Here is a 27,716-nt window from a genome sequence, read left to right on the forward strand (position 1 = left end):
ATATCCACTGTATGTTAAATTCCGAATGCATAAAAAGCAGATTGATTTGTATTTATGGTTTGCATACCTTCCATTATAAAATTAATAAAAACACAAGCTAGTGCATAAAAAACATTTCAGTATGCACCCTAAAATCTTAAACACAATGTGACTCACACAGACTCACCTGAGTCTGCATGATGTGTGGTTTTGAAAGGATCAAACGAAACCACCTAGTTTGAATTAAAACCCCCCTGAATTATACCTCACCTTTTAATCATCCGGTATTGCCACCACTAAGATTTGGATCCAAAGCTAACGCTTTGAGGAAGTTCTTCAGATTTTCCAAACATCTCACAATACAATCACAACTTAAATTAATCAGAGTTATTGTAAACCAAACAATGTTCTCTATTTACTTATGTAGCATTTTAAACAGCCAAATTTATCTGGCACTTGGATCTGTTAAAAACACAAACACAGAACATCAATAGAGTTTAATATGATGAAGAAAGTCACAATGCTTAATGTATAAAAAAAATATTCAATTGACACAAAATGTTACAAATTGAAAACTGTTTGTAAAATAAAATGAGATAGCAAAGAAATCAAGAACTCATGTATTTTCATGGAATGTGCGCCAGGGGAACAGCAAGAAAGTGGACAGCTTCTCAGTAGTATAGAGAACAGGGCCGCCATTTCAGGTGTACAGCCGGTACAGCTGTGAGGGGGCCGGACAGACCTCTCCATCTGTCCAGACCCCTTAGCCTGACCGACCGTGCCCCTTTTCCTCCACGATGCTGTGGCTCCCAGACTCTGGTAGGCTGGGAGCGCATGGTGACGTCATGACAACGAGCCAGGACGCCATCACAGCACGCTGTGCTCCCAGTCTATCAGTGACCAGGAGCTGCAGCATCGTGGAGAAGGTAAGTTAATTGGTCATTAATTTGATAGATGAGGGGGAGATAGAAGAGAGGGAAATTTACTGTGATTGCCGGGAGGGGAGAGGGGGACCATTTACTGGGATGGGAGGAACATTTACTGTGATGGAATGGGGGGAACATTTACTGTGATGGGAGGGGGGGACGGGGGAACATTTACTGTGATGGGATAGGGGGACAGAGGAACATTTACTGTGATGGGATGGGGGGACAGAGGAACATTTACTGTGATGGGGAGAGGGAGGGGAACATTTACCGTGATGCAGAGGGAGAGGGAGGGGAACATTTACTGTGATGAGGGAGTGAGGGGAGGCATGTACTGTGATGAGGGAGAGGGGGGCATGTACGGTGAAGGTGGGGTCCTGCCAGTTTAATTAGTACTGGGCCCCACAGTTTCTGATGGCAGCCCTGATAGAGAGTATATAAAAACCCTCTGAAGTAGAAATTGATAATATTCAAACAAGGAATCCCAATGTGGTACTCAATTCTTAATGAATATTTTGTATTTATGACTCAAACTGTCAACTAGAATTTACATGTTAATGTAGACACTGTACCTCAGGATACTAGTACTCCAGGAGTGCCTACACAAAAAAACACTTTTTCTTTCTCTACAAACTTCTCAGTAGTAAACCGATCTACAAAAAACTGGCAATTTTAGTTTTTCATATACTTTTTCCATCTCCAACCCCCCTCCTTTGTGACCTCACTGAATGGAGGTAAGTGTGTATGCTAATCGATTTCAAAACAGCTATTATGACCCTGTATTCCAAGCCACTGTTCTTCATGAATTATTACAATTACGATATTTATCTTTTGGAATGAGATATCAATATAATATGACATTCAATACAGGTCAAAACTATCTGCACATTTCCATATGAAACATGGAGATACCAGGTACATTATTTGAGCTTTATATCAATAAGTGCTCAAGGATGCAGTTTTTTCACAAGTGATGGGACTCATTCTCCTGATTATGATATACACAGCAGTATTCTCAGATATGGATTATAAAATTGTATTATGATTGGATTCTAAAATTGTTTTGCATATTAGTTCCTATATAAATAATGACCTTATGAAGGAACATCAGGAGGGTGCTATAAAATTTAGATGACAGGCTTATCCTATATATAGTCCTTGTACTGGATCCTAGGCATCTACAAGATTTACCCAATCCATCTATGTGACAAGACACAGCCAGTTTAGATGACACCAGACTTCTTCCAAAGTTTTAATCAGAAATCTTGCACACAGGCTGCCACTTGTTAAATACAATTCTTATATTTGGAGTAAGCAGTTATATATTTTTTTGTTTTTTTATTAACTCCTGACTTTGACATGACTATGACACACAGTGTTAAGATTTCAAAGTGCATTGGTGTGCAAGTCACAATTGAAACCTATGTAAACTATTTTTCATGAGTGCATGAAAATTTACAATAGAGTAGTATGAATTAGCCTTATCTCTGCCATATTGTAAAGCCACCCATGCATCCCTCGCAGCCTGCATATTACTGCTAGGCTGTTTGACTTTTTCCTGGGAAAGATCAAAAGTCGTCTAACTTTCTGGGCCAGGTCTAGTAAAAATCTATGGATTATTAAAAGATGTGATATTTGCAAAGAAAGTTATATACTCCAAAGAATGTTAAGGGACCTGCCATTTAGACGGCCCTACACAAGGGGATTCATATTTACAATGCTTTATAAAGCACCAACATATTATGCAGTGCTCTACATTAAGGGAATCGTGATATACATAAATAACATATAATGACATAAAACAGAAAAAAGCCTAGCCCAAATGAACTTACAGTGTAAGAGGTGAGGGGAACAACTGATACATAAGGTAGTGGAATAACAATTGTAGGTGGCAATGGGGAAAGTGTGTGTGGTTACCAAAAGTCAAAAACATTATCAGCCATCAATATTAAAGCAGTCATTGGCAACTGACATTTCTGTGCAGCTAACAGTTGTGTAGAATTGGTGCAATAAGAATTGACAGTGGGAAAGGGAGACCTAAAAGATGAACCAGCCACTGTAGAAATATTAAGACGGTGAGCTGCTGGCACTTATAAGTATACTCACTATTACTAAACTAAACCTCCTTACGCGTCTGCTTCTGAAACACACTTTCACTCTTGTGCTGCTAACTGCTAACAAACTCTTTATCAGAAGTAAAAAATATATACTAGGAATGGGCGCTAATGTATTCCCCAAAGCCGCCTAAAATATACAGGAAAGGCCACCAACTTCCAAATATAAACATGCAAATAGAGAACAAATATTTGTATACCTTCCAGCGCTAAGTGGATCAACATAGATAAGGATTCATCAGTACCAAAGTCATATGGAATACTGTAACAAACAAAAAAACACACATAGAGTAGTATTGTCCCAGCAGTATTGAATATATAGTATATATTGTCCCATAGGGATGTGCCCTTCTCCAGGTGTATTTTAATTTATATAGCCAGATGTGAATATGAACCACGTGAAGGGGTCCCCTTAGGGGATCTGCTTACAGAATGGACTCTTGTATTCAGCACATCTATAAACATCTGTTGGTGGAGATGATCTTTATTCTCCAAAGGCGCTCCAGCATAAAACATATAATACCGGAAACAAAATATTCATAGCATAATTCCATTTAATATTAGAACATAAATTAATAAAACAGTAAAAAGGCAGGAGCTGTTGTCCTCTTAAGGGTGACCCACGGCAGCTCCTGTGACTACCTGGATTCAGGGCTGCCAAGAGGAATTCAGGGCCCCGGCACAATAAATTCATGGGGCCCCCCTTATAGTTAAGCATGCAAAAAAAATTTGCACTGCCTAGCGGCGGCGCAAAATTTTTCGGGGGTGTGGACAAGCATTTGAGGGCGTGGAAAATGTGCCATTGGCGTGTGGCTAACATCAAAATCACTAGGCTCTCAATTCGCCGGAGCGTCACATATGTCCAAGCACTCCTGACTTTCAGGTCATCTAGCACCAAAGTGTAGTATAGAAATAATGCAGTGTGTACACAGAGAGTTCAGTATTGGCCTGCACCTTACATTGGGCACAACATTCACCAAAAATTGGTATTGTCCCTACTAGAATCACAACATTTCACACACTGTGCTGCTCTCTCCTACCTGTTCTTCTCACTGTCTCCACCTGTGGCTTTCTCCACCTGTGGCTTTCTTTAGTTGCGGCTTGTCCGGATCCTGGAATGTTGAAGGACCTATTTGGAAAAAAAAATGGCTACATTTAGAAAATTACAACCAGCCCCAGCGTTAAATCAATAGCACCCACGATTAATAATTAGGCCTTCCTCCAGCCCCAACATTAAAATAATAGTATTCACATTTAATAAATAAACCTATTCCCTTCCTGCAAACAGCAATACCTATTTCCCGCAATCATTACTGCCATTAAATAACTCATAGTCACATTTAATAAATAGACCTCATTCTCCCTAAACTCAGCCCCATATTCAATAGCCCCCAAACCACCCCATCTTAAATTAATAGTCCCCACTATTAAATTGCCCCACCATCACCCTACAAACAAAATAGCGCCCATTAATTAGCCACCAACTACCTCACACACACTATATTGCAACAAGCCCCCTGTGCCATCACACACACAATACTGTGCCCCTTCATCACAACTACATTGTGCCCCCTTATGCTCACACTGCGCCCTTCATGCTGCTTTCCCCCCTTCTTTTTCACTCTGTGCCTCTCCCCTTTTTTTTTTTAATCAGTTTTAATCAGTGCTTCTCTCCCCCTTTTTTATTAGTGTTTCTCTCCCCTTTTTTTTTAATTAGTGCTTCTCTCCCCTTTTTTTATTAGTGTTTCTCTCCCCTTTTTTTTAAATTGGTGTTTCTCTCCCCTTTTTTTTAGTGTTTCTCTCCCCTTTTTTTTTTAATTAGTGTCTCTCTCCCTTTTTTTAAATTAGTGTTTCTCCTTTTTTTTAATTAGTGTTTCTCTTTTTTTTAATTAGTGTTTCTCTCCCCTTTTTTTTAAATTAGTGTTTCTCTCCCCTTTTTTTTAGTGTTTCTCTCCCCTTTTTTTTTAGTGTTTCTCTCCCTTTTTTAAAAAATTACTGTTTCTCTCCCCTTTTTTTTTTAAATTAGTGTTTCTCTCCCTGTTTTTTTAGTGTTTCTCTCCCCTTTTTTTTTTAATTAGTGTTTCTCTCCCCTTTTTTTTTTTAGTGTTTCTCTCCCCTTTTTTTTTAATTAGTGTTTCTCTCCCCTTTTTTTAATTAGTGTTTCTCTCCTTTTTTTAATTAGTGTTTCTCTCCCCTTTTTTTTTTTTTACTCTCTGCGTCTCTCCCCTTTTTTTACTCCCTCTTCTTTATAGCACTGTCCCTTTCTGTTTCCCTCCCCTTGCCTCTCCGCTTCTTTACTTACCTTCTTTCTTTTCTTCTCTTCTTTTTTCTGGTCTTGTCTGGCGCTCCTCACTGACTGCCGGGTGTGACTTGATGACGTCACGCCCGACAGTCAGTGTGAATGGAGCAGAGAGGAAGGAGGGACGCGGCGCCGATCACGTGAGTATGATTGTTTTTTTGTTTTTTTTGTTCCAGCTCCCTCCACCAACAATGGACCCCCCCCCCCCCCCCCCACCCCTGGCAAGACCGGGTAAAATGTACCCGCTCCCCCCCCCTCTCGGTGGCCCTGCCTGGAATTATGCTACACTTATAATTGGGAGAAGACTGGACCCGGGTAATCCATTTAATCTCACTGTTTGTGTTTCATATTATTGCTCCATGGTACGCACATAGGAGGACAACAGTTCCTGCTTTTTACTGTTTTATTCATTTATGTTCTAATATTATGTTGATCCACTTAGCGCTGGAAGGTATACAAATATTTGTTCTCTATTTGCTAACAAACTCTTGTTATTCAACATGCATGAATCTCTTAATCTACAAAAACTGTAGTCTCTTGGTCTGCTAAGCATTTAATTGTTGCACATATATATGTAATGATCTTTGCATTTTATTTCTGTGTTTATGTTGTGGTAACCCTGTAATATCCCTATCCATGCTGCAGGTATTAAGTAAAAGTGATCTATTTCTGATATTTGTTATTTGTTACAAAAGCACTTCCTCCAAACATACTAATTGGAATAACTTTGCCACCTTTGCAGGGGCGGATCTAAAAAGATTTTCTACCCCGGGCGATTTTGGGGGGGGGGGGGGGGGGGGGGAGAGGGGGGGCGATTTAGGCCTTGCCCCCTTTCTGCCTTTTAAGGCTGCCGGCGGCTGCACAGTATGTGCAGGTCCGCTTGGCAGTGACAATGTGGTGCCTGGCTGCTCTGATTGTGTTTAAAACATAATCAGAGCAGCCAGGCAGCACATTGTCACTGCTGAGCGGACCTGCACATAGTGTGCAGCCGTCGGCAGCAAGGCCATGCTAGAGGGGGCGATTGCCCCGATCGCGCCCCCCCCTGTTCCGCCACTGCACCTTTGTTAGATATAATGGATGGTTAATAAACACAAAACTGTATTGTAGCACCCAGAATGGATGAGTAAGGTAATCAGAGCCCTATTCCAGCACCTCCAATGCTTTGTTAAGGTATTTGCAGACCCATTTGATCGCACAGAATGAATTGTTAAGTAGCTCAGACCACCATTGAGAGAGAGCTTTAACTTACATGCTTTCAAAGCACCTTTTGCCACAGCTAACAGGATAGTTTGTGAAACTTTGTTATGAATTACTTTTCTATTCTGATAAGCACAGAGGCCCCTTCATCAGGCAAGTTTACAAATGAATGACTGAAAAAGAGGAACAACATTTAAGAGCGGTTACATCAAGAAATTTGTGTGAGGGGGGGGGGGGGTTGGGGTTCTGGGGAATACATAATTAAGATAAGCTAAAGTAATAAAGAGGAGGTTTTCATTATGGATGGAAGAGTAAAAGTCCTATGAGTTCAGAGGTCTAACTTTGCTGTGGGGTGGGAAGTGTGTCATAAACCCAGGTGTTAGATTGAGTCCTTTAGTCAATGAGTGGAATGTTCTTATCAGCTTCAAGCTGATAATGAGTGGAATGTTCTTATCAGCTTCAAGCTGTTAAGAACATTCCACTCATTGACTAAATGACTCAATTTAACACCTGGAATTATGACCCACCACATGGGCACACTTCCCACCTCACAGCAGAGTGCAGACCTCAGAACTCCTAGGACTTTCACTCCACCATCCATATGGAAAACCTCTTTATTACTTTAGCTTAGCTTATCTTAATGATGTTGCCCCCCCCCCCCCCCTTCTACAAATTTCTTGATGTAACAGCTCTCAAATATTGTGCCTTTTTTTCAGTCATTCATATGTAAACTTGCCTGATGAAGGGGACTCTGTGCTCTGTAAGCTAGCAAATATATTTTTTTTTATGGTTAACCAATAAAGGTATCACTCCTATAATACTTTTGTCTTTTTTGCCACAAAAATATTTAACATCACATAGATTTTTCTGGCTAACACGGTACTGCAATAATAATAAAAAAAAATATTTTTTGCCGCATAATTTGAAAAATAAAGTACGAAACAAGAGGTTTGTGTGTGCATCACTAAAAGGGTGTCTGTGTTACAGTATATGTATATAGAGATATGTACACATAAGCAAAATAATATGTGTAATAGTTGTGCCCAAAAAATAAAAAAAAAATAAAAATATATATATATATATATAGTAATAGATATTACACAGTGCAGACAACATATCTATGTAGCAGTCCACCACACAAGGAGAGAAAACACAGCAAACGTCACTCAAGACACCAAGCAGCAGAGGGCGCTAAAGGAAGATAACTCGTTCCGGGGACAATAGATGAAGAGGACTAGGTGGTGTGAGACAGTTCAGAGAAACAGGACCAGCAGCCGGTGACAGGACCAGGCAGTAGTAGGGACAAGAGAATAGAGGAGGTTGGAAATGAGCTCAGTGGTGCACCGTGGGGTGTATTGGAGAAAGCGGCAATCATCATAACAATCTATAGACTATATTTCCAATACACGATTGTATTTGTCCAGCTTTTAGTTCATACTACAGGGGCGTTTTACAGGAACGAACAATCATATGAAGGTCTTCTCCAGTATAGGCGACTAAGTGTATGCTTTTAAAAACTGTGCATAGGTTATTTTTAACTTCATTTGAAGCGTCGCCCTAATAACTAATAAGTCTGCTTGACAACTAGTGTTGTGATGCTACTTCCACGTCTGGGGCATTCTCTGCTGTTACGGGTAGAGGAGCATAGCCGGGCACATGCGCGCTGCTGTGACGTCACTTCCGGTAGTGTCCGTACAGCTGACTGTACTGGAGCTGAGCGGCTGACGTACAGGCACCATGGTAGCCCGTGGTGAGTATTATCTATATACATACACATCACTGGTGGCGAGAGGTTTGGGAGAACTTTCACATGGTTGTGCTCTGTTAGGCATTATACAATTCATATGTGGGATAGAGGCAGATGATGACATGCATAGGATGTAAACATGATAATTACATGTATGGACCAGGATAACTGTACAGAACAAGATATTTTACATGTTTCTGTAGAATGCTTGATGACTGGATAGAAACAACATAGCTCCGTGTCTGGTAAAGAGATTATATTAAAAGTGTTACATTGGAAAAACAATTGCTTGATTAATCAGATCTCCAGAAAGGACACGTTGCTGTCATATGTAATCTATAACTATACAGACTGCATTCAGGCTAGGGAATCTGTATGTGTTGTGTCTGAAACAGACACATGTCACTGCCAGGTCATCCAACACAAAATGTTTTGCTCCTGAACATCACACTTAATTTACTATTGTAGTTACTTGGGCTGAATTAATAAGTTGATTGGAAGGGTGTCATTTATTTAGTACATTATACAAAATGACAGAGAATCTGATTGGTTGCTATAGGCAATTTCTCCACTTTCTCAAACCTGAAGTTTAGTAAATATACCACATTGACTTCAAATATCCATACAATATATTATGTTCTTATATTTTACAACAGGTAGTACATTATTTCTTATCATGCATAACTAATAGTTTTAGGTCAAATACTTTAAATAATTTTAGTGTTTTAATTACCATTGTATTAAATTATTGTATTGTGAGGTGATTCTAGCTGTGACAGGTTGGTTCATAGGGGAGGACTAGGGCAAGTATGTAATGCTTATGCTGTGTCTGTTTTGAGCATTGTAATATCTATTTCAGAGGTGTTCAAATTCAGTCCTCAAGGACTACCAACAGTTCATATTTTCAGAATATCTTTAATAAGCACAGGTGAGTTAATCTATTTTACTGGGTCAGTAATTATCCCACCTGTTTCTATAGACAGAAATCCAGACAACATGAACTGTTGGTAGCCCTTGAGGAGTTTGGACACTTCTGGTCTAATTGATTCAGAAGGACCACCAGGGCTAAACGTTTGAAGTGACATGAGCAATATGCATATTATATTTTTGGAATGGCAACCGTTGGTACCTGATATAGTTGACTGGTGTGCAATGCAGACTCCTGGTGATTGGCCTCCTAACCCAAGCATGCAGTTGCTATTGTATGGCTGAACAGCAAGAGTGGGACCTGTTTGTCTGAAATGTCTCTGCGGAGGACTCTCAGTATTTAGCTTTCAGCTCACAACATGAAATTTTGAATGATCGTACTTCCCTCGGCCCGATCAAGCCTAGGTCACCTAGGTGTATAGACCTACAGAGTGCTGGACACCCGTCCTGTGGCTGATCTGATTAGAAGAGCCTAGGATTATTTTCTGCCTGGTGAACTGGCAGTCGTTTCCAAAAGTTGGAGGTGACAGAAAGGACACCTAAAAAGTTGAAGGTGACATGTATCCCTCAATCCTCCTGTTGATTACACCTATTGACTGAGTTATAGTTGAAGAGAGTAAGCTACTTTTAAACACTGTGTTTAAATATGAAATATAGTTGTATTTATTATTCTCTGGTTAGGATGAGACATGTCCTAACGTGGTCCGCATAGTAAGGAGAAGCCTTTAATACTGTCTCTTCTGCCACTATAAAAGAATTTTGGGTGTCTGGATATCGAAGTATTGGAGCAGTATTAAAGGTTTCTTTTAAGGGCTGAAGCACTTCAGTGGTCAATTTATTATCCCTTTTCTTAGTGAATGAAACATATTATAAACTTTTCATAAACTGCCAAAAGTAGTTTGCAAAGCCCAGAAATCTGTGAATTACCTTAACACTTTGTGAGATTAATCCAAAACTGCTTTGATTGTTCATCAAGATCCAGTTGAAAATCTCTTTTGGAAATTATATAGACCATGAAGTGAATTTCTGACTGTTCAAAAACACATATTTCATTTTCACTTACGAAGAGTTCTGAGTTTCTCCAAAACCAGTTGTACATGTCTTTAGGATCAGGTACTAAGGATGATAATTAAAATATCTTCTCAATAGCCAACTATAAACATTCCTAGGTACTTTCTAAATATGTCATTAACAAAGCCCTGTATAGTAGCTGAGATATTACAAAGACAAGGGCATAGCTAGCTATTCATAATGCCCATCTGAAGTATTGAAACCCATCCTTCATTTATCCCCTATAATTCATATTAATTTAAAATCTGCTAGTAAATCCAACTTGGCAGAAATATTTGCATCCCTAATTTTGCAAAATAGGATAGAGGAGCTAATTAATTTGTTAATGGAGCTTAAAATAAAAGTTTGCAACTTTCTCGAAATACATTTTGACTTGTTGACTACTTCACTCATCCCGAGTAATGACATAAACAGAGAAATCCTAGTCCATCTGGGTTAGCGGTAAGTAAGACGTAAAGAAAATAGGGAGCCAGACAACTTGACTGAGGAATGATTAAACTGGTACAAGTATATAATGTTTCAATGAGTGAGACAAGTGGACTAAGAAGGTACCATTAGATTTTCAAAAAGGCAAGGTAAGAGTCAGGTAGAGTCAACCATTCATCAGGAAATGGTTTGCAGTATAACATTTCAATCAGTTGTCAAAGGTCCAAGCAGTAAACTATTGAATGCAGTATCCAGTATATGTTGTGCTCTGTTTTTGGATTTTTTTTCTTTTTCCTCAACGGTTTCTGATAAGATTAAAGTGGACTTGTCACTGTTAGTGGTAAAATAAAACAATTAAGCTTAGTAACTTGTTACTAAATTTATTTGTTTTATTTTACAAGTAGCAGTGAGCGATCATCTGTTAGATATCAGAAGAATGGGAGAGAGAGTTTTCAGTTCTAAAACAGCTATTGTGTTATTCCCTTCAAATGCTAGGGAACAAATGTTGAGTTTCACATAAAAAGAAAAATTGACAAATAATATAGTTATGGGTTAAAATTGGTTACGTTACTCAGAAAATATTATTAAAAGTAATATAAAGTTACAAAGTGGAGTTTGTGTAATGCTATTGCTGTGATTATGTAATCTTGCAGTGCTATAAATAATGAGCAGTCATGCCAAACATTTTAATATATGAATAGTGATAATTGTTTGATAGTGTCTCTGCATGAAATTGCTCAACTTGCTGCTTGTACTTTTTTACATGTCGATAAACCAAAGTGACGTATTAATTTAATTTACAATAAAGAATATATTGTTGGCTATATAAAATTACTTCCAGTGTGTTTAAGCTTCCCTTGTTAGTTCTCACCTTTTGTTGTTTCTTTGTTTTTTCTTTCTCAGAGAATGTCAGTTTGCTTTTCAAGCTCTATTGTTTACTGGTAATGACTCTGGTGGCTGCTGCATATACTGTAGCCTTGCGATACACAAGAACGGTAACAACGGATATGTACTTTTCTACAACTGCTGTTTGCGTGACTGAAGTTATAAAGTTACTACTGAGTTTGGTTATCTTGGCAAAGTAAGTACCATGTTGCTACTCGTTGTTGTTTTTTTTTTTCTTCTGTATTTTAAAATTTACTAAAGATGCTGGTATACCTGTATGTGTCAGTCACTTTTTGATGCAATAATAATTGTATAATGTGAGGGAAATTTTTGTTGATGGATGTTTCAATACAATATGTTTTTTACTGTATATGTTATGGTAGCTTTATAAGGCGTCGCAGTGCTCCACAGTACAGTAGGGAAAATAGGACATAACTACTGCACACTAATAGACAATTATGTGAATTTAGAGGGCCATGGATAATCACTGTTCACTGGAATACATTGTTTTGTTAAGCCAAACTGCTATATTACATTCTCATTGATAATGTGTTAACTGAAGCCACTTTTCTATGGTAGTCTCTGGTTAATACTTAACTCAGCTGAGCAACTAGTGTGGCCGCTCACATCCATATTAATATATGCAGTTATGCAGAACATAGAGTTTTTTTTATGCTATATATGTTCAGAGTAGATAATATACATATAATTGGGGTAGTACATGTTAGGTTAACTTTGGCTGCGAATCTTCATCTGCACAAGACTTAGGCAACTCAAAACTCTCCAGCTGTTGTGGAACTACAAGTTTCAGCCTGTTGGAGAACCAAAGATTGCATAAAGCTGGTCACATGAGCTACAGCCATTATCAAGCAAGTGGATCAATATCGGGAATGGTGGAAGATGCAATCAGATGACTGCTACCAGCCAGTATGTGCCGTCATTTTCTATCAGCTGCACGTGACCCAAAATTGTTCTGGCAGGAAAATTTGTTACTGTGGTAACCTTGGAAATTAACTTTGATAGTGCTTTGAGAATCTCTTCATCTTCTCACATAAAATATATTTTATTATAAGGGACCTATTAGGAGCTTACACATGGATGAGTAATGAGGTCCACTCCTTTGTGCCCCAGTTTTCTCAGGTCTTCCCATTTTTTACAGCCAAATCTTTAACTGACAATATATTTTTCTAGATTTTAAATGTAAGAACCCAAATTAACAGGACAAGTGAGTAGATTCCTATAAGTGTGTTACCTCATTTATAGAAATATGTGTTTGATTTTATGGTGTAAGCAAACCTCAGGTCACATGAGTCACTTTTATTTCTTCTCTTTTGTTTTTTTAACCTCAAAATGATGGTTTTGGGGATTCTGTTCATGTGACTTGTATTTGAATACTTGCCCTTTCATACATGACTTCTGTTCACATTTCTGGGGACCCAGGAGTCACGGGTTATCTCCTGGACCATGCATCCTTCTTACAGGAAAATACATGTGAGCTGACAGCATCCTGCCTAATAGCCAGTCATGCCGTGGACCTGCAAGACAGCTTGTAATGGAAATTCTTAGCATTTCAGCAAATTCTTATTGTGCACAGTCTGTGATATAACAAGTCTCTTCACTGATTCTCCACTCCATCATAATTACACATTTATGCTTCACAGGTTTTTACCTTAATTTACAATTTTTTTTAAAACCGAACATGTCAAATCTAAAGTCGGTGTAGTTTAGACTAGCTTTACTCTAATGATCCTTAACTATCAAGTTAAATGGTGATCCTGTTCATTTATGTAGAATTTAGTGTAACTTCTCATATAGAATTATTTTTATGTGCTGTAAAGTCAGAAACCATCCAGCTGTAAGTGGGTGACTTAGGTGAGATAATATCGCTCACTATATGATGTGGATTTATGTGGTACGGTACTACCTCTTTGTACTGCCTGCTTAGTACACACTACAAAATGTACTTTATAGCAAGTGTGCCATAATAAATGGGTGGAATATATATGGCTTAATACACCCCACACTGAGATATGTCCTTATAAAAGCTGCAGTCCAAATGCTTTTTATACAGGACCTGAAAGGCCTGAAAATAAAGCCAACATTTTATTGTTTTAAGGACAGGTTATTAAATTATGTTTTAGTATATCTAGTTGTCTTTCTTTTTTCTGTTTAATGAAAGAATAGAAAGGGGTCAAAAAATGTCACTATGCTATAGGTTTGTAGCTCTCTTCCAGCTCATGCATAGGGTGGTGGAAATCACATGTAAGTCTACCATTCGATGTATTGTGGGATGTGCTACTTCCTGCTGCAGTTCCTTAAATTTTAGTAGTACGAAATGAAGCAGAGAAGTAGTCAGTAGTGTTTAAGCACAGTTTATGAAGAACTTAAAAAATAAAATATTATATTTGTCACTCTGACCTTACAAAGAGCGAAATATACAGTAAGCACAGTAGAAAATCTTACTATATTTATGTTTTTTGGCTTGTAACACATACGGTGCAACTCTATCTATTCCTCTGCTTTTCTTTAAAGTTTGACTTTTCTGTCTTTGTCACTATATTTGATATCGGTTAGTTTCATATTGAACACTGTTAAACTGCCTGACCCCTTTCTCAACACATACGCTGGACAATCACACAATTGTGCAACAGTCACATTATAATAATACAGCTGTGACCAATTTCAAATTTTACAAGACTGTTAGAGTTCTTATGATTTTCAAAAACATGTGTTCTTGCCTGATTTCAACTGTTTGGTGGTAGTTAATGACAATATAAGGTGTCATAAGAGATTCAAAATGGTCAGGACATAGAATGTTTGTTTTATGAGATCTTATGTCTTAGGATGGAGCATAGTATGTACAAATCAGGAGCCAGTGATACAAACATAGGAATCAGCCTGAACTTTACAGTACACACATTTAAAGGGTTTAATTTTTAACTCTCGCCCCATTCCTTTTAGATATCCCCCATAATGGTGCGTAATCATGCTTAGCAACCTGGAAATACAGGTGTCTACAAATGCAACTAGTGGGCTCATGCTGCAGTGGCCAAAGAATATTAGTAAGATAAAAAGGAAACCTCATTCAGGGGTCTCTGAAACCCTTTGATGGAAAGAAACATTATGGAAAAGTTAGGTGACATCTCTGTTACATGACTTCTTAACCTGTACATTGTAGAGAAATGGTCTATGTGTGTCTTTAAATAAGTACTTTTACCTGTTACTAAAATTATACTGTATAGTCCTTTCCATACAAGAAGGAAATCTGAAGGGGACTGGCATCATTAGCCCCACTATTTGTGAGAATGATCAGTGGTCACTTTCAGCACGCCCAACACCTAATGTCTTCAACTCTTATTGAACTGGTGCCCAGTATAACAGTGGTTTAGTTCTGGGTGGCAATATTTATAAAGATTCCTAACATTACAAAAGATAATATTTTTATTGTAGTATCCATCTAAATAAATATTTAGTTCTTTATTCAAAGGAAAGTTTCTGGCAGCATACATATGTTGGTTTACTTACATTGTGAATAATCAGTAACTAATTCAGTTTCCGCCCTGCTATGGTTCACTTACCAGGGTGAAAGACTGTAATTTAGCTATGATAATAACACTGCAGGATTAGTGTATCTAAGTTAATTAGTTTTAATTACACCTAATGTCTTCATATTCTCATGGCAGTCTGTTAATCCTACTATTTTAAATATCTTTGAAATAATTGAAATAATAAATCATTGAAGTAATTCTAACTATCATTTTGTGTACATTACAATATGTAGAGCAATGCAACATGTGACTCATTTCCGATAATTATCTATATTATTGCATGACACACATTACTACTTAATGTGCTACTTCACAACCTTCATATTCAGTAAAACGTACAATAGATGGAAAACATCCAATTTAAATCAGTGGTCCTTTGTGATACCTTTTTTTGGTATAAAATTACGTTTAGCTTTGAAATTATAGTTTACGTTTTTATAGAGCACCTGTCCTTTTATACGCTGCAGATTTTTGGGATGAATCCATATCCATTAAAATGCAGGAGTTCAGTAAGAACCAATACCTCATAGAGGGTGGTTATGTGTGTCTCAGTGATGTCTCAAAAGGAATTGATAGACTGCAAAATGGCAGCTTCCACAATGGCAGGTTGTCTTTAAAACCCTTATGTATCTTGTGTACTGGTTATTTAGAAACTAGTATTGTTGTGTAAACTGTTTGAATCCTGTTTTTAATGTGGAACTTAAGTTTTAATATGATAAGGAGTTTTCACTTCTGAAGTATTTTAACTTATTTCCATGTATATGTTCCCTTTTAATGGCAGGTAAATTGTCTAATACTTAACAAATGTTAAACTATCCTGTTTAGAGCGCTCTTTCTGTTCTGTGCGGTCAGGTTTACAAATGCTCAAAGGCTAGTCCAAGCTGCTTTTTGTTTGCTTTACACATGACTATATAAAGCAGCTCTACTCGTTCTGGCTTAAATCATATTTTTACTTAAAGCCCTATCATTTCTTTAAATTCTAAATAAACTACACATATTTAGTGTTCTATTCAGGATCCCTAATTGATCTCATATTTATGTAAATTGATGATCTTCCATTAACCTTGTAAAGATAGAATTATTCTCCCTAATTTTGCCTATTTTCCCTTTATAAATATATGCTACCAGAAGGAAGCCTCTTATCTCCTGAGAAACGTAATAAAATTTTAAATTGGTAAAGAAAAAATGGATGCTCCCAAAATTATGGCTTGGTCACAAAGAGGGGAAAGCAATCGCGTCATGCAGTGGTAATATATTTCTGGTAACTGATAGGAAAGTCTGGAGGTATCCTAAGTAATCCATTTTGAAGACTTTGCACTCATTTATGGTTGTGAGTGTGTCATTTCTGCTTTTTATTTTGATGTGTATTTGTCTATGAAATTAATTTTCTCTATTTTTGTTATATAGAGAGACTGGAAGTCCTAGTAGATTGTGTAACTCTTTAAAGGAAAATGTGATAGGAAGTCCAAAGGAGATGCTTAAGCTTTCTGTGCCGTCTCTGGTGTATGCCTTGCAGAACAACATGGCTTTTGTGGCACTGAGTAATCTGGATGCTGCAGTTTATCAGGTGAGCGGCAATGACTTTGTGTTTATTAGACATAAACAGTATTGTCCCTTCCCCTAAGCCCAGTAACATACTACATTTTTTTCTGTATTTTCTTTTCCTCTGTCGCATTAGGTCATTTTATGTTATTCTTTTACTTTGTCGAAAAAATAAGCAGTAGGTATTTTAGAGTTTATTTTGTATGGTGTATCATTTTCCCTAGTAAAACACTCCTCTATTTAACTAGCAATTGTCTATTTCCTACCCTTTTTAGGTGACATACCAGCTAAAAATCCCATGTACTGCTTTATGTACAGTACTGATGCTAAACCGCTCGCTCAGCAAACTTCAGTGGTTCTCCGTCTTCATTTTGTGTGGAGGTGTCGTGCTTGTGCAGTATAGCCCAGCAGAAGCCACAAGAGTTCAGGTTAGTTGATGTTGTTTTGTGGTTCAGCTTTTTTACCATAACTATTGACTATTTTGAGCAATATATCCATGCACATTTTATGGAAAACAGAGTATACATTTTGGAGACGTTGCACAACTGTCTTTATCTCCGGTGAATATGTTTAGGTGCTCATTTACACAGGTGTGTTAACCTTGCATGAGCTGCATCTGTTGCAGTGTATATTAGACTGATTACGCAGCCAGCATGGTGCTAAACAAGAATACATTCACATGTGTATGTGTGAAAATGTACCATGCAGTGAATGAGTCATGTAAATACACATTGTAATTACTTGCTCTCTAGGCTGTAATCTATACTTTGTAAGCTAATGTACAGTAATAAAATAGTGCAAGTAGAACATGTGCAGCAACCCAATCAAATGTTATCTTCATCACAATAACCTGGTAGATGATTGGTTGCTCTGGGAAATAACATGTAAATTTCTTGTCTGTGAGAATACTTTATGGGAACATGTTGAACATTTCCTTTCATGCTCGGTTATGGCCTATTCAGCAGTGCGCTATGTGGCAGTTTGAATTTACCCCCCTCTCACAGTGGCTTAATGGTTAGCACTTCTGCCTCACAGCACTGGGGTCATGAGTTTGATTCCCGACCATGGCTTTATCTGTGAGGAGTTTGTATATTCTCCCCGTGTTTGCGTGGGTTTCCTCCGGGTGCTCCGGTTTCCTCCCACACTCCAAAAACATGCTGGTAGATTAATTGGCTGCTCTTAAATTGCCCTTAGTCTCATTCGGTCTGTATGTGTGTATGTTAGGGTATTTAGATTGTAAGCTCCAATAGGGCAGGGACTGATGGGAATGAGTTCTCTGTGCAGTGTTGCGGTATTAGTGGCGCTATATAGATAAATAGATGATGATATCTCCCCTTTCTTCAATTTACCAGCAAGAAGTATTCATGAAGTGATAACTGCAGACTTGTCATCACATAGTAGGCCATCTGCTTCTTTACTTTATAGCTTATACCAACGCATTGGCTGAGAACAATAGCCTGTCAGTGCTAAACGAGATTATGAGTATCAGTAAATGGCATTTCCAAGTAATAGCAACTGGATGCAGACTACTGTAATTTTCCTTACCTTATAAGAAATTTAAGGGAATGGCCTCTTAGGGACAGGTGTAGGGATTATAATACTATACGCTTATGTATACTCACACTGTTGCATTGCATAGCGGTCCATGGTACCTAAATACAGTTATATGGTACATTTCTAACAATACACTGAATTGACGTTAAATGCAAGCAAAAAGGTTTTATTAATCACTGTAGGCCAATGCTGGGTTCATTCATACGGGATTGTGTGAATAAGATCTCCAGCATTGGAACATGATCATTTTTCAATTGCATTTATGTTACTTATACATGGCAATATATCCATGTAAATCCGCTCTATATGTTAGTCACCAGGTTAGTAGATGTTCAGGCATAGTATAGCACCAGCTCATTAAATACATGTGCAAAATATGGGTGATGCTTTCTGCAGGTGAAGGCATAGCAGTGTGTTTGAGAAAAGGGTGTGGTAACAGTCTATGGCAGAAATTTGTTTATATAACTAAGGCATCAGTGACTAATAAGCCTCTCTCTAATCAGTTCTGACACTTAACTTACATATATCAGCAAATTGACCTTTTACAAGTTCAATCTATAGGTGTTCTATGTATTCAGCACACTCCCATTACAGTCAGACTGTGAGAAAATAAATACATTCAGAACAAAAGAAAAGTCTAGGCCTGCATGGTGAAAACAGTGACTACTACAAATTACACAATACTCCTCTCTAGTATAGAACACCTGTGGTGTAATCTGTGATTTTAACCAAAATGTTCTCTGCTATTTAAGTAAAGTAATGGTTTTGCCTCATTAGTGTATTTGCTGGAAGGGAGGCCACTCGGAATGCACGTCTTCAAATATTTTCAAAATTAGTCAACTGAAGTAATGAATCATGATATGGGATAAGTAAATATTTAATAAACAGTCTGTTTCAAGTCTCAACTATATTTTTTGCTAGTTGTGAGAACAAATTGGAGTATGTATTACATAATGCATTCCTGACTGCCTGGCTGTGCTTAATAAACCTTTTGCAATTTTTTATGTGCTGTTATATATAGCTTTAGTAATCGCGTTACATATTGCCTGCATTTCCTCTCAGGCAATCCACCAAGATGATGACATTAGTTTTATCAACCTCTATTTAGTGTCCACATGTTACACAACACACACTAGGGTTGTCAGAAGCCAATTAACCCACCAGTATGTTTAAATTATGGGAGGAAACCGGAGCAGCTGCAGGAGACCCATGCAAACACAGGGAGAACATACTCATATCACATACGCTGTGATATTGATATTACTTATCTGTGCAATTATCTTTATGCCATTGAAATTGATATAAAGACTACCATTAACTCTGCTCCCATGCAGCACGGACGTGCCGTGAGAGCTCTCCACTGGGGTCCAAGTCCTGGGCTCCTAAATCCTGTGGAGTAGCCCCGGCTACGCTCCCTGCCTGCCTACCTCCACTCACCTGCTGCCTGGCTCCAACTCCTGCATGGCTCTGCTCTCCACGGATCCCTCACCTCCAGCCGGGATCCAACGCCTGCTTGGCACCGCTATCCGCGGGTGGATTCTGCTAATTGAGCCCCCGGTTCCAGCAGTGCTACACGTTCCCACCTGCTCTCCATCGGATTCGGCCTTGGTCTTCAGCCTCTCCTGGCCCTGCTGTGCCCTCTCCTGTTATCGTCCATCCGAGTCCCTCCGGTCGGATCTGCCTAATCGAGGCCCCGGCTCCGGCCTAGCTGTACCCTCCGCCCTACGGAGGCTCTCCTCTGATCCACCCTCCGTCTCCTGCCTCTCCTGTGTTCTCCCTGGATGTCCTCAATCTGACTTTTCTACTGCCTGGTCCGTCTGCTGGTTCTTCAGGCCTACTTCCGGTCAACTCCTCCGGTCTCCAATGCTGTTCCTCTCCCCATCGTGATCCACTTCCGGTCGGCTTGCCTTGGATGCCGTTTCACAGCCTTCTTCGGATGTCCTCACCTCTGCCTTCTTCGGATGTCCTCCACCTCCTCCACCCAGTGACTTTCCTGGTTCCTGGCCTTTTTGACGACTGCGGCCCACTTCCGGTTCGGATCCCCAGTCTCTGGTGCCGCACCTCTCCTCGCTGCTGCCGCCGCCTCTCAACGCTGCTGGGTCCTTCTCCACGCTGCTGCCTCCAGTGATGTCCCACCCTTGACGCCCACAGAAGCTCCTGTATATACTGCTGCTCTCCCTCCTCTGACGCCCCTGGCTCCTGGACTCCTTCTTCCTCTTCACTTGCTCTGGACCTCTCCACCCATGCCATCTGGTTCTCTCCAGCTCTCCTCTCTCCTGGTCATCCAGCATCCTCCCATGGTCTCTCCGCTCCTGCTTCAAAGTCTCCTGGCAGTCACAGACTTCACAGACTTTCTCCCAGTGACATTGTCTCATCTCCCGGGTTTATTTTTATTCTCCTGTTTTCACCCTAGTCCATACTGTACTGTATTTATTGTTCTCGGCTACCTTTTGTAGGCCTTATTTTTATTTTTATTCCATTTTTATTTCTTTATTTTATTTTTATATTTTCTTCCTTATTTTTTTTTCGCTCTCTGTATTTTTATTGTATTTACTATATTTATTTACTGTATTTAATTATTTCTATTTGCATTTCTTAATCTATTCCAACTGCATTTTATTTCTCCCTTTGTATTCCTCTGCTCTCCGTCTATTGGCCTTTCTTGTCTTTGTTCCCCGTTCACTCCTCTCTGTCTCATTTTACTAGGCTTGCCTTGCCTCTTTGCTTCACCTCTCCCCACCGTTATTGTCATTGTTGACTATTACTTTATTTAACTCACTTATCTCATTTCCTCTTGTCTACCTTCTGACTCCCTCTGTCCTCCTCTCCCGCCCCTCTGCTTCAGACGATTCCTCTGTCCCCTCTACTTCTTCCACTCCTCCCCCGCCCCTCTCTCATCTCACTATGCCTCCCTGTTCACTTGCCATACCCATACTCTCACCTCGCCCTACTTCACGCTTCTGTCCCCGCACTCCCCCGCGCACCGCTAACCTTGCCAACCTTATCCCCATCTCCCCTCCCTCCCTTTCTCCTGTGCCCTCTGGAATGCTAGATCCGTCCGCAACAAACTCCCCTCTCTCCATGACCTCTTCTTATCTAACTCTCTTAACCTTCTTTCCATTACTGAAACCTGGCTCACCGATTCCGACACTAGCTCCCCTGCCGCTCTCTCCTATGGCGGCCTCTCCTTTACCCACTCCGCCAGACCTGGAGACCGCCCAGGCGGTGGAGTGGGCATTCTCCTATCCTCCACCTGTACTTTCAGACTCATTCCTCCTGAACCCTCCCTCTCCTTCTCCTCTTTTGAAGTCCACTCTATCCGTCTCTTCTACCCCATCCATCTCCGCGTCTCTGTCATATACCGTCCCCCTGGCCCCTCCTCCCTTTTCCTTGACAACTTTGCTGCCTGGCTCCCACACCACCTCTCCTCTGACATCACCTCCATTATCCTTGGCGACTTCAATATCCCTATTGACAACCCCACCGACCCTGCTTCTGTCAAACTCCTTGCCCTTTCTTCCTCCCTTGGCCTCTCCCAGTGGACCTCCTCTTCTACCCACTGCCTTGGTCACTCCCTTGACCTTGTCTTCTCCCACCGTTGCAGTCTGTCCGACTTCTCTATCTCCCCCTTTCCACTCTCGGACCACCATCTCCTCTCATTCTCTCTCTCCTCTACTCCTGCACCCCTCCCCCCACCCAAATCTTCCTGGTCCAGACGCGATCTCGACACCCTTGATCCTGCTATGCTGTCCTCTTCTCTCGAAACTCTCCTCTCTCCCCTTTCCACCCTGTCCTGCCCCAATCAGGTGGTCTCCCTCTATAACCAAACCCTCTTTTCTGCCCTTGATGCGGTCGCCCCTGCCCAGCCTATCCACCTTCGCTGCTCCAATCCCCAACCCTGGCATTCCAAACTTACCCGCTTCCTCCAAAAATGCTCTCGCAAGTTTTTCCTCTCCTCCTACAGCTCTGCCCTCTCGCTCGCTAAGCAATCCTTCTTTAAATCCCTCATCTCCTCCCAGTCCTTCAACCCCCGCCGCCTCTTCGCCACCTTTAACACTCTCCTGTCTCTCCCCACCGACATCTTCCCCTCCGCCTTTAAACATGCTCTTGTCTCACCCATTCTCAAGAAACCCAACCTTGACCACACCTCACTCTCTAATTACCGCCCCATTTCCCTTCTCCCCTTTGTCCCCAAAATACTCGAGAGACTTGTCTGCAACCGTCTCTCCACCTACCTCTCTGAACACTCCCTCCTTGACCCTCTCCTATCAGGCTTCCGACCCCTCCATTCCACTGAAACTGCCCTGGCTCAAGCTACGAATGATTTACTCTCGGCTAAAGCCATGGGCCACTACTTCTTCCTGATTCTCCTCGACCTCTCAGCAGCCTTTGACACCGTTGACCACCCCCTCCTGCTTCACACCCTCCAGTCCATTGGCCTCTCCGGTACCGGCGGTCTCTCCTGGTTCACCTCTTACCTTGCTAACCTTTCCTTCTCTGAGTCTCTCTCCCCCTCTTCCTCCCTTCCAGTCGGGGTCCCTCAGGGCTCTGTCCTTGGACTCTTACTATTCTCACTATACACCTCTTCTCTGGGTGCACTCATCAGCTCCTTCGGCCTCAAGTACCACCTTTATGCTGATGACACTCAACTCTACCTTTCTTCTCCTGAGCTCTCTCCCTCCCTTCTCTCCAGGGTATCCGCATGCCTCTCTGCCATCTCCTCCTGAATGTCCTCTAGATTTCTTAAACTCAATCTTGCTAAAACTGAACTCATTGTCTTTCCTCCCTCTCATACCTCCTTCCCCTCTGACCTCTCTATCACTGTTGACAACTCCTCTATCTCCCCTGTCCCCCAACTTCGCTGCCTAGGTGTCATCCTCGACTCCTCTCTCCTTTGCCCCTCACATTCACTCTCTCACCAAATCCTGCCGTTTCCAGCTTCGCAACATTGCCCGCATTCGGCCCTTCCTCTCCCAGGATGCTACCAAATCTCTCGTCCACTCTGATTATCTCCCGTTTGGACTACTGCAACCTTCTCCTTATCTGCCTCCCCCTCTCTCATCTCGCTCCTCTTACATCTGTACTTAACGCCGCTGCTAGGCTTATTTTCCTCTCTCGCCGTTCCACCTCTGTCTCCCCACTCTACCAAGCCCTTCACTGGCTCCCCTTCCCCTACAGAATCCTTTTCAAGCTCCTCACTCTCACTTATAAGGCCCTCGCCAACTCCACTGCTCCCTACATCTCTAACCTTATCTCTATTCACACTCCCTCCCGCCCTCTGCGATCAACGTGTACAGCAAGCAGTATGTTTGATATCTGGAAGATATTGCATACTGGGCAAAAAGGCACCGCATCTGTAGGTCCTGAATTATTCCTTCAGTGAGACATACATACCATTCTACGTGAGGGTGCTTCAGCTTTGAAGATGTTGCACGTATGAAACAGGGCTGTACAGATGCAAAACAAACGCTCGCATGTATGAGCCCTTGGAGTAAACCAGTACAACATTGGCAAGTTTATTGTTGCTATTCCATTAATATACTTAATTCAGTATTGTGCAGTAGATATTATTATTCTGTTAGTCTGTTATTAGAAGCAGTTGTTACAGTTGGTACAGCAGTCTGTAAAAAGGTTAAGCATGTTGGTGCAATCTCTTCACATATAGTTACTATACGTGCTAAAGATGGACATGAGAACAAGACACTACAATAAAATACTAATTAATTTCATATACAGCTTCAGGAGTTACTATGGCGAGGGCTGAAACTGCTGAGCTGCAGTGATATAAACATGGCACATTTACCATTTTAGTACTAAGTAATATGATACTACTGCATAGTATTTAGAAAAAAGAAGAAGAAATGTTTGATGATTATTAGAGGGAAGCTACTGTACATGTCCAGCATTACAGTGACTTACATTCTATCTCCCCTTAGGTTGAACAAAATCATTTGGTGGGATTTGGTGCTGTGGCTGTTGCCGTGCTGTGCTCGGGATTTGCTGGTATATATTTATTTTGGTTGTGTTATATGATTCACTATTTTTGTTGCTGTTTTTTTTAAAAAAAACTATGTAGGTCCTATGCATTGGTGCACTTTATATTCCATGTAAAGTGTTTTGTAAACATGTATAATTTTGTGTAGAGGAGGGTGAACTGTTTTGTCTTACATTTCAGTGGCAGAACATTGCTGATGCTGTAAAGTTTCCTTGCGGCCTCCTAAATCATAGTACCAGATATTGTAATGGGTGCTCCTTGTCACCAAAGATGAGTTTGTGGAACAGATTTATGTCCCATTTTAACTGTCAAAGGCATTATTGAATAGTTACCGGTTACAACTTTAGATGTTATCTTATTATACCTTTCATACCATTTTTCAGGAGTGTATTTTGAGAAGGTCTTGAAGAGCTCGGACACTTCCCTGTGGGTGAGGAACATCCAGATGTACATCTCTGGCATCATTGTGACATTAGCTGGTGTCTTTCTTACTGATGGAGAAGCTGTCATTGAAAAGGGATTTTTCTATGGCTACAATTACCTTGTCTGCTTTGTAATTTGTAAGTACTGTCTTGATATGTTACCCATATCTAGAAAACAGAAAGTCAAGAAGAACTGTTTAATAGATTTGGATCGAGAAACATTTTCACCTCACTGCACCATGTACTAGTTTTTGTCCATGTATGCCTCAATTGGATGAAATAAAGGTGTAGGTCATCAGCATGAAGGATTTCATGTGAAGATTAACGCTAGGGCCTGAGGTCAAATGTAAACCTGTCAGCCTCAGGACTGTTAAAATCAATAATGAGAGGTGCCTGAAAATGTATCCCATTCAGAGAGGAAACCACAAATCTGATTGCACACACTAGCAAGGAGTCGCTGTACAATTGATAGACTTTAATGCCAAAATAGATATGATTGGTGATGTAAATGGTCCCTCACCCTTCAGCCAGGTACCTATGATCCTGACATGTTGTTGGTTGCTCAAGTTATTGATTTTTCCTATTATTTCCACCTAAAATCAGTCTGACATGTCTTATGTTTATCAATATATGATACAAGTAACAGTAGTATTATTTATGCTGATTTTCTTTTCCTATCTCACAGTCCTGGCTAGTGTTGGTGGTCTCTACACATCCGTTGTAGTAAAATACACTGATAATATCATGAAGGGCTTCTCAGCAGCTGCTGCTATTGTCATCTCAACAGTTGCATCAGTGTTGATCTTTGGATTACAGATAAGTATGTAATATGACATTTCTATTTCCAATAGTCGGACAATTCTTTTAGTTTCCTTTCTGTTTCCAGAGTTTTGTTATGTGCAAATTAGACCAGAAACTGTTTCCCACTAGGATGGGTTTTGCCGAACAGCTTTCATGAATTTATTTATCATCTTATCTATGAGAGCCTAGATACTAGCTCGTCTCCCCTATCCAACGCTGACAATTTTATTTTCTGAACCCTTTAAAGAGATTTTCTACACTTTATGTAGAAAGTTAATAGCTATCCATATCATGACTAATTTATTCTCCATCTGGGGGTCTCCTACAGAGTAGCGGGAGCAACAGAGGTTAAAAATTGAAGGGATGTGGTTTGAATGCCTTAAAACCGGTGGGATGAGGTGTTTTATGTTTTCTACAGTTTTCTCCACCCTGCCTTCGGCAAATCATTGCACATTATGGATCTGTAATGTAATAAATCTTGTAAAAAATGATTATCATAAAGTAGTGGTTAATGGCTTTCCTACATCTGAAAACTAGGGGATATATGCAGGGGAAGGGGGGTGTGTGGAGTGAAATCATTTCTTTCTAGAATGACATTTGTAATACTTGGGTGGCAGAGATTTCCAGTATCAGCAACATCAGTCACTTGAGAGAAAAGGAGCATGGCCTTAGTGTAGGAAGGAGAGGACCTTCACATAGCCAAATATTGCTACAGAAACTATCTTTGATTGCTAGAAAAATGTGAAGCATTTTAAAGTAACATCTTTTTCCATTTTCATATACTGACTTTGTGTGTCAGACTTTCATAGTTATCATCATGCGGTATGTAATGCACTTGTGCCATTTAAGTGGATCTGTGTCTATGAATTGGTTGATATGCTATCTATTACTGGACAAGGAATAACAAATGCCGTGCTAACAGTCTGTTCCAGAAACTCTTAATTTTTTTCCTTAAAAGTGCCATAACTATTAAGAAAGTCGCTGCCAGAGAAGGAGAGTGTGAGGACAGACTGTCCATGCTAGTCGTTTAACAGGAAAGATGGCCCATTTTACTGTAGCCTGATTATTTAAAGCAAGACACCAACTTGATCTACATTAAAACTGAACTACAGGAACACTGATGTGCCTTATTTCTTTTTCTAGCATTAACGTTCTCTGTCGGAGCACTGCTTGTCTGCGTGTCCATATACACGTATGGGTTACCCAGAAAAGACACAACCAAGATTGAAATAAAGGAACCCAGCAACAACTTCAGTGAAAAACTAATCAGTGTGTGATGGTCAGGAGATGGATGAATGCCAAAGCAACTTACAAAGAAAATACAATGTAATATATGTTTTATATTAATTTTTTCTGATGCTTCCATCCAGAATGTCAACAGTGACCACTGCAGTATTGGATACTACTTGTCTCTGGAAAGCACAGTTACAAATGAACGTCAGATATGCAGTACCGTTTTACATGAAGGTCATATCGGTAGTTGATTATAGTTAAATCCTAATATGACAATGTATATAGAGTATTGTGACATTAGCATAGCTTCTATTGGATTTACCCATTCCTGGCAACTTGGTGGTGGAATGGACTGAATGAAGAAAGTATTTCGACAAACAAATCAAGAACTGGCAGTATGCATAGATGGTAGAATCTTGACAGGGCACATATGATGGAACTATGACTTAGTTCTACAAGGACTATAATAGACCTCTGCTCAGAAGCTGCATGGGACTGTTCTAACTCTCCAAAGACTTTCACTTTCCTGTTCATACTGTTCTCGTGTCTAGTGTCTCTGCCAATGGTGCAGCAGTACCACCTTTGGAAGATACCACAGTGATTTATTTTGCACTTAATTATGTTTTTTTAATGAAACTGGTAAACATGTTGAAGATTTTTTTTTATTAAAACAGATTTTAATAAACTATTGCTTTAAATTTGTCGTTATTCATGATAGTGTGAAAAAATGTCCATAATGGGAAAAATTGATTGACTTTAATTTAAAACACCACTGTCTATTGGTGTCTATTTCTCAAAATGTATTTAGGCACTGAGAGATGAGATAATCCCAGGACATGTATAACAGGAAGGTGTACTGGGGTAACGGCAGTGTGGGAGGTATGTGAGTTGTTTGATTTTTTTGGGGGGGTTTTTTTCCAATCATTTTCTATAGTATTTTTAAAAACCCAGAATTAAACATAAGTAGTCCATTGTCCCAACTCACAGTCACAATGCTTGTACTTGTGGCGCATGGCCCTAGGTGGTCTAGATGGTGTAGAGATCTATTTG

General features: G+C 40.0%; 1 protein-coding gene across 1 annotated transcript; it reads left to right on the forward strand.

The window, feature by feature from the left end:
* Positions 1 to 7,743: 7,743 nt before the first annotated feature.
* Positions 7,744 to 27,364, forward strand: SLC35A1 (solute carrier family 35 member A1). The gene is made up of 8 exons (XM_075202750.1): positions 7,744 to 8,265; positions 11,590 to 11,767; positions 16,527 to 16,686; positions 16,937 to 17,089; positions 24,152 to 24,218; positions 24,594 to 24,770; positions 25,318 to 25,452; positions 26,577 to 27,364. Exons 1-8 carry the CDS (start codon positions 8,253 to 8,255, stop codon positions 26,708 to 26,710), a joined length of 1,017 nt encoding a protein of 338 aa, XP_075058851.1. The 5' UTR covers positions 7,744 to 8,252; the 3' UTR covers positions 26,711 to 27,364.
* The last annotated feature ends 352 nt before the right edge of the window (positions 27,365 to 27,716 follow it).

Source organism: Mixophyes fleayi, chromosome 3, assembly GCF_038048845.1.
Source record: "Mixophyes fleayi isolate aMixFle1 chromosome 3, aMixFle1.hap1, whole genome shotgun sequence".
Taxonomy (NCBI): Eukaryota; Metazoa; Chordata; class Amphibia; order Anura; family Limnodynastidae; genus Mixophyes; species Mixophyes fleayi.

Coding starts and splice junctions, on each gene's coding strand:
- SLC35A1 (XM_075202750.1), top strand. Junction 16,687..16,936: donor TGGATGCTGCAGTTTATCAG/GTGAGCGGCAAT, acceptor TACCCTTTTTAG/GTGACATACCAGCTAAAAAT. Junction 24,219..24,593: donor GCTGTGCTCGGGATTTGCTG/GTATATATTTAT, acceptor ACCATTTTTCAG/GAGTGTATTTTGAGAAGGTC.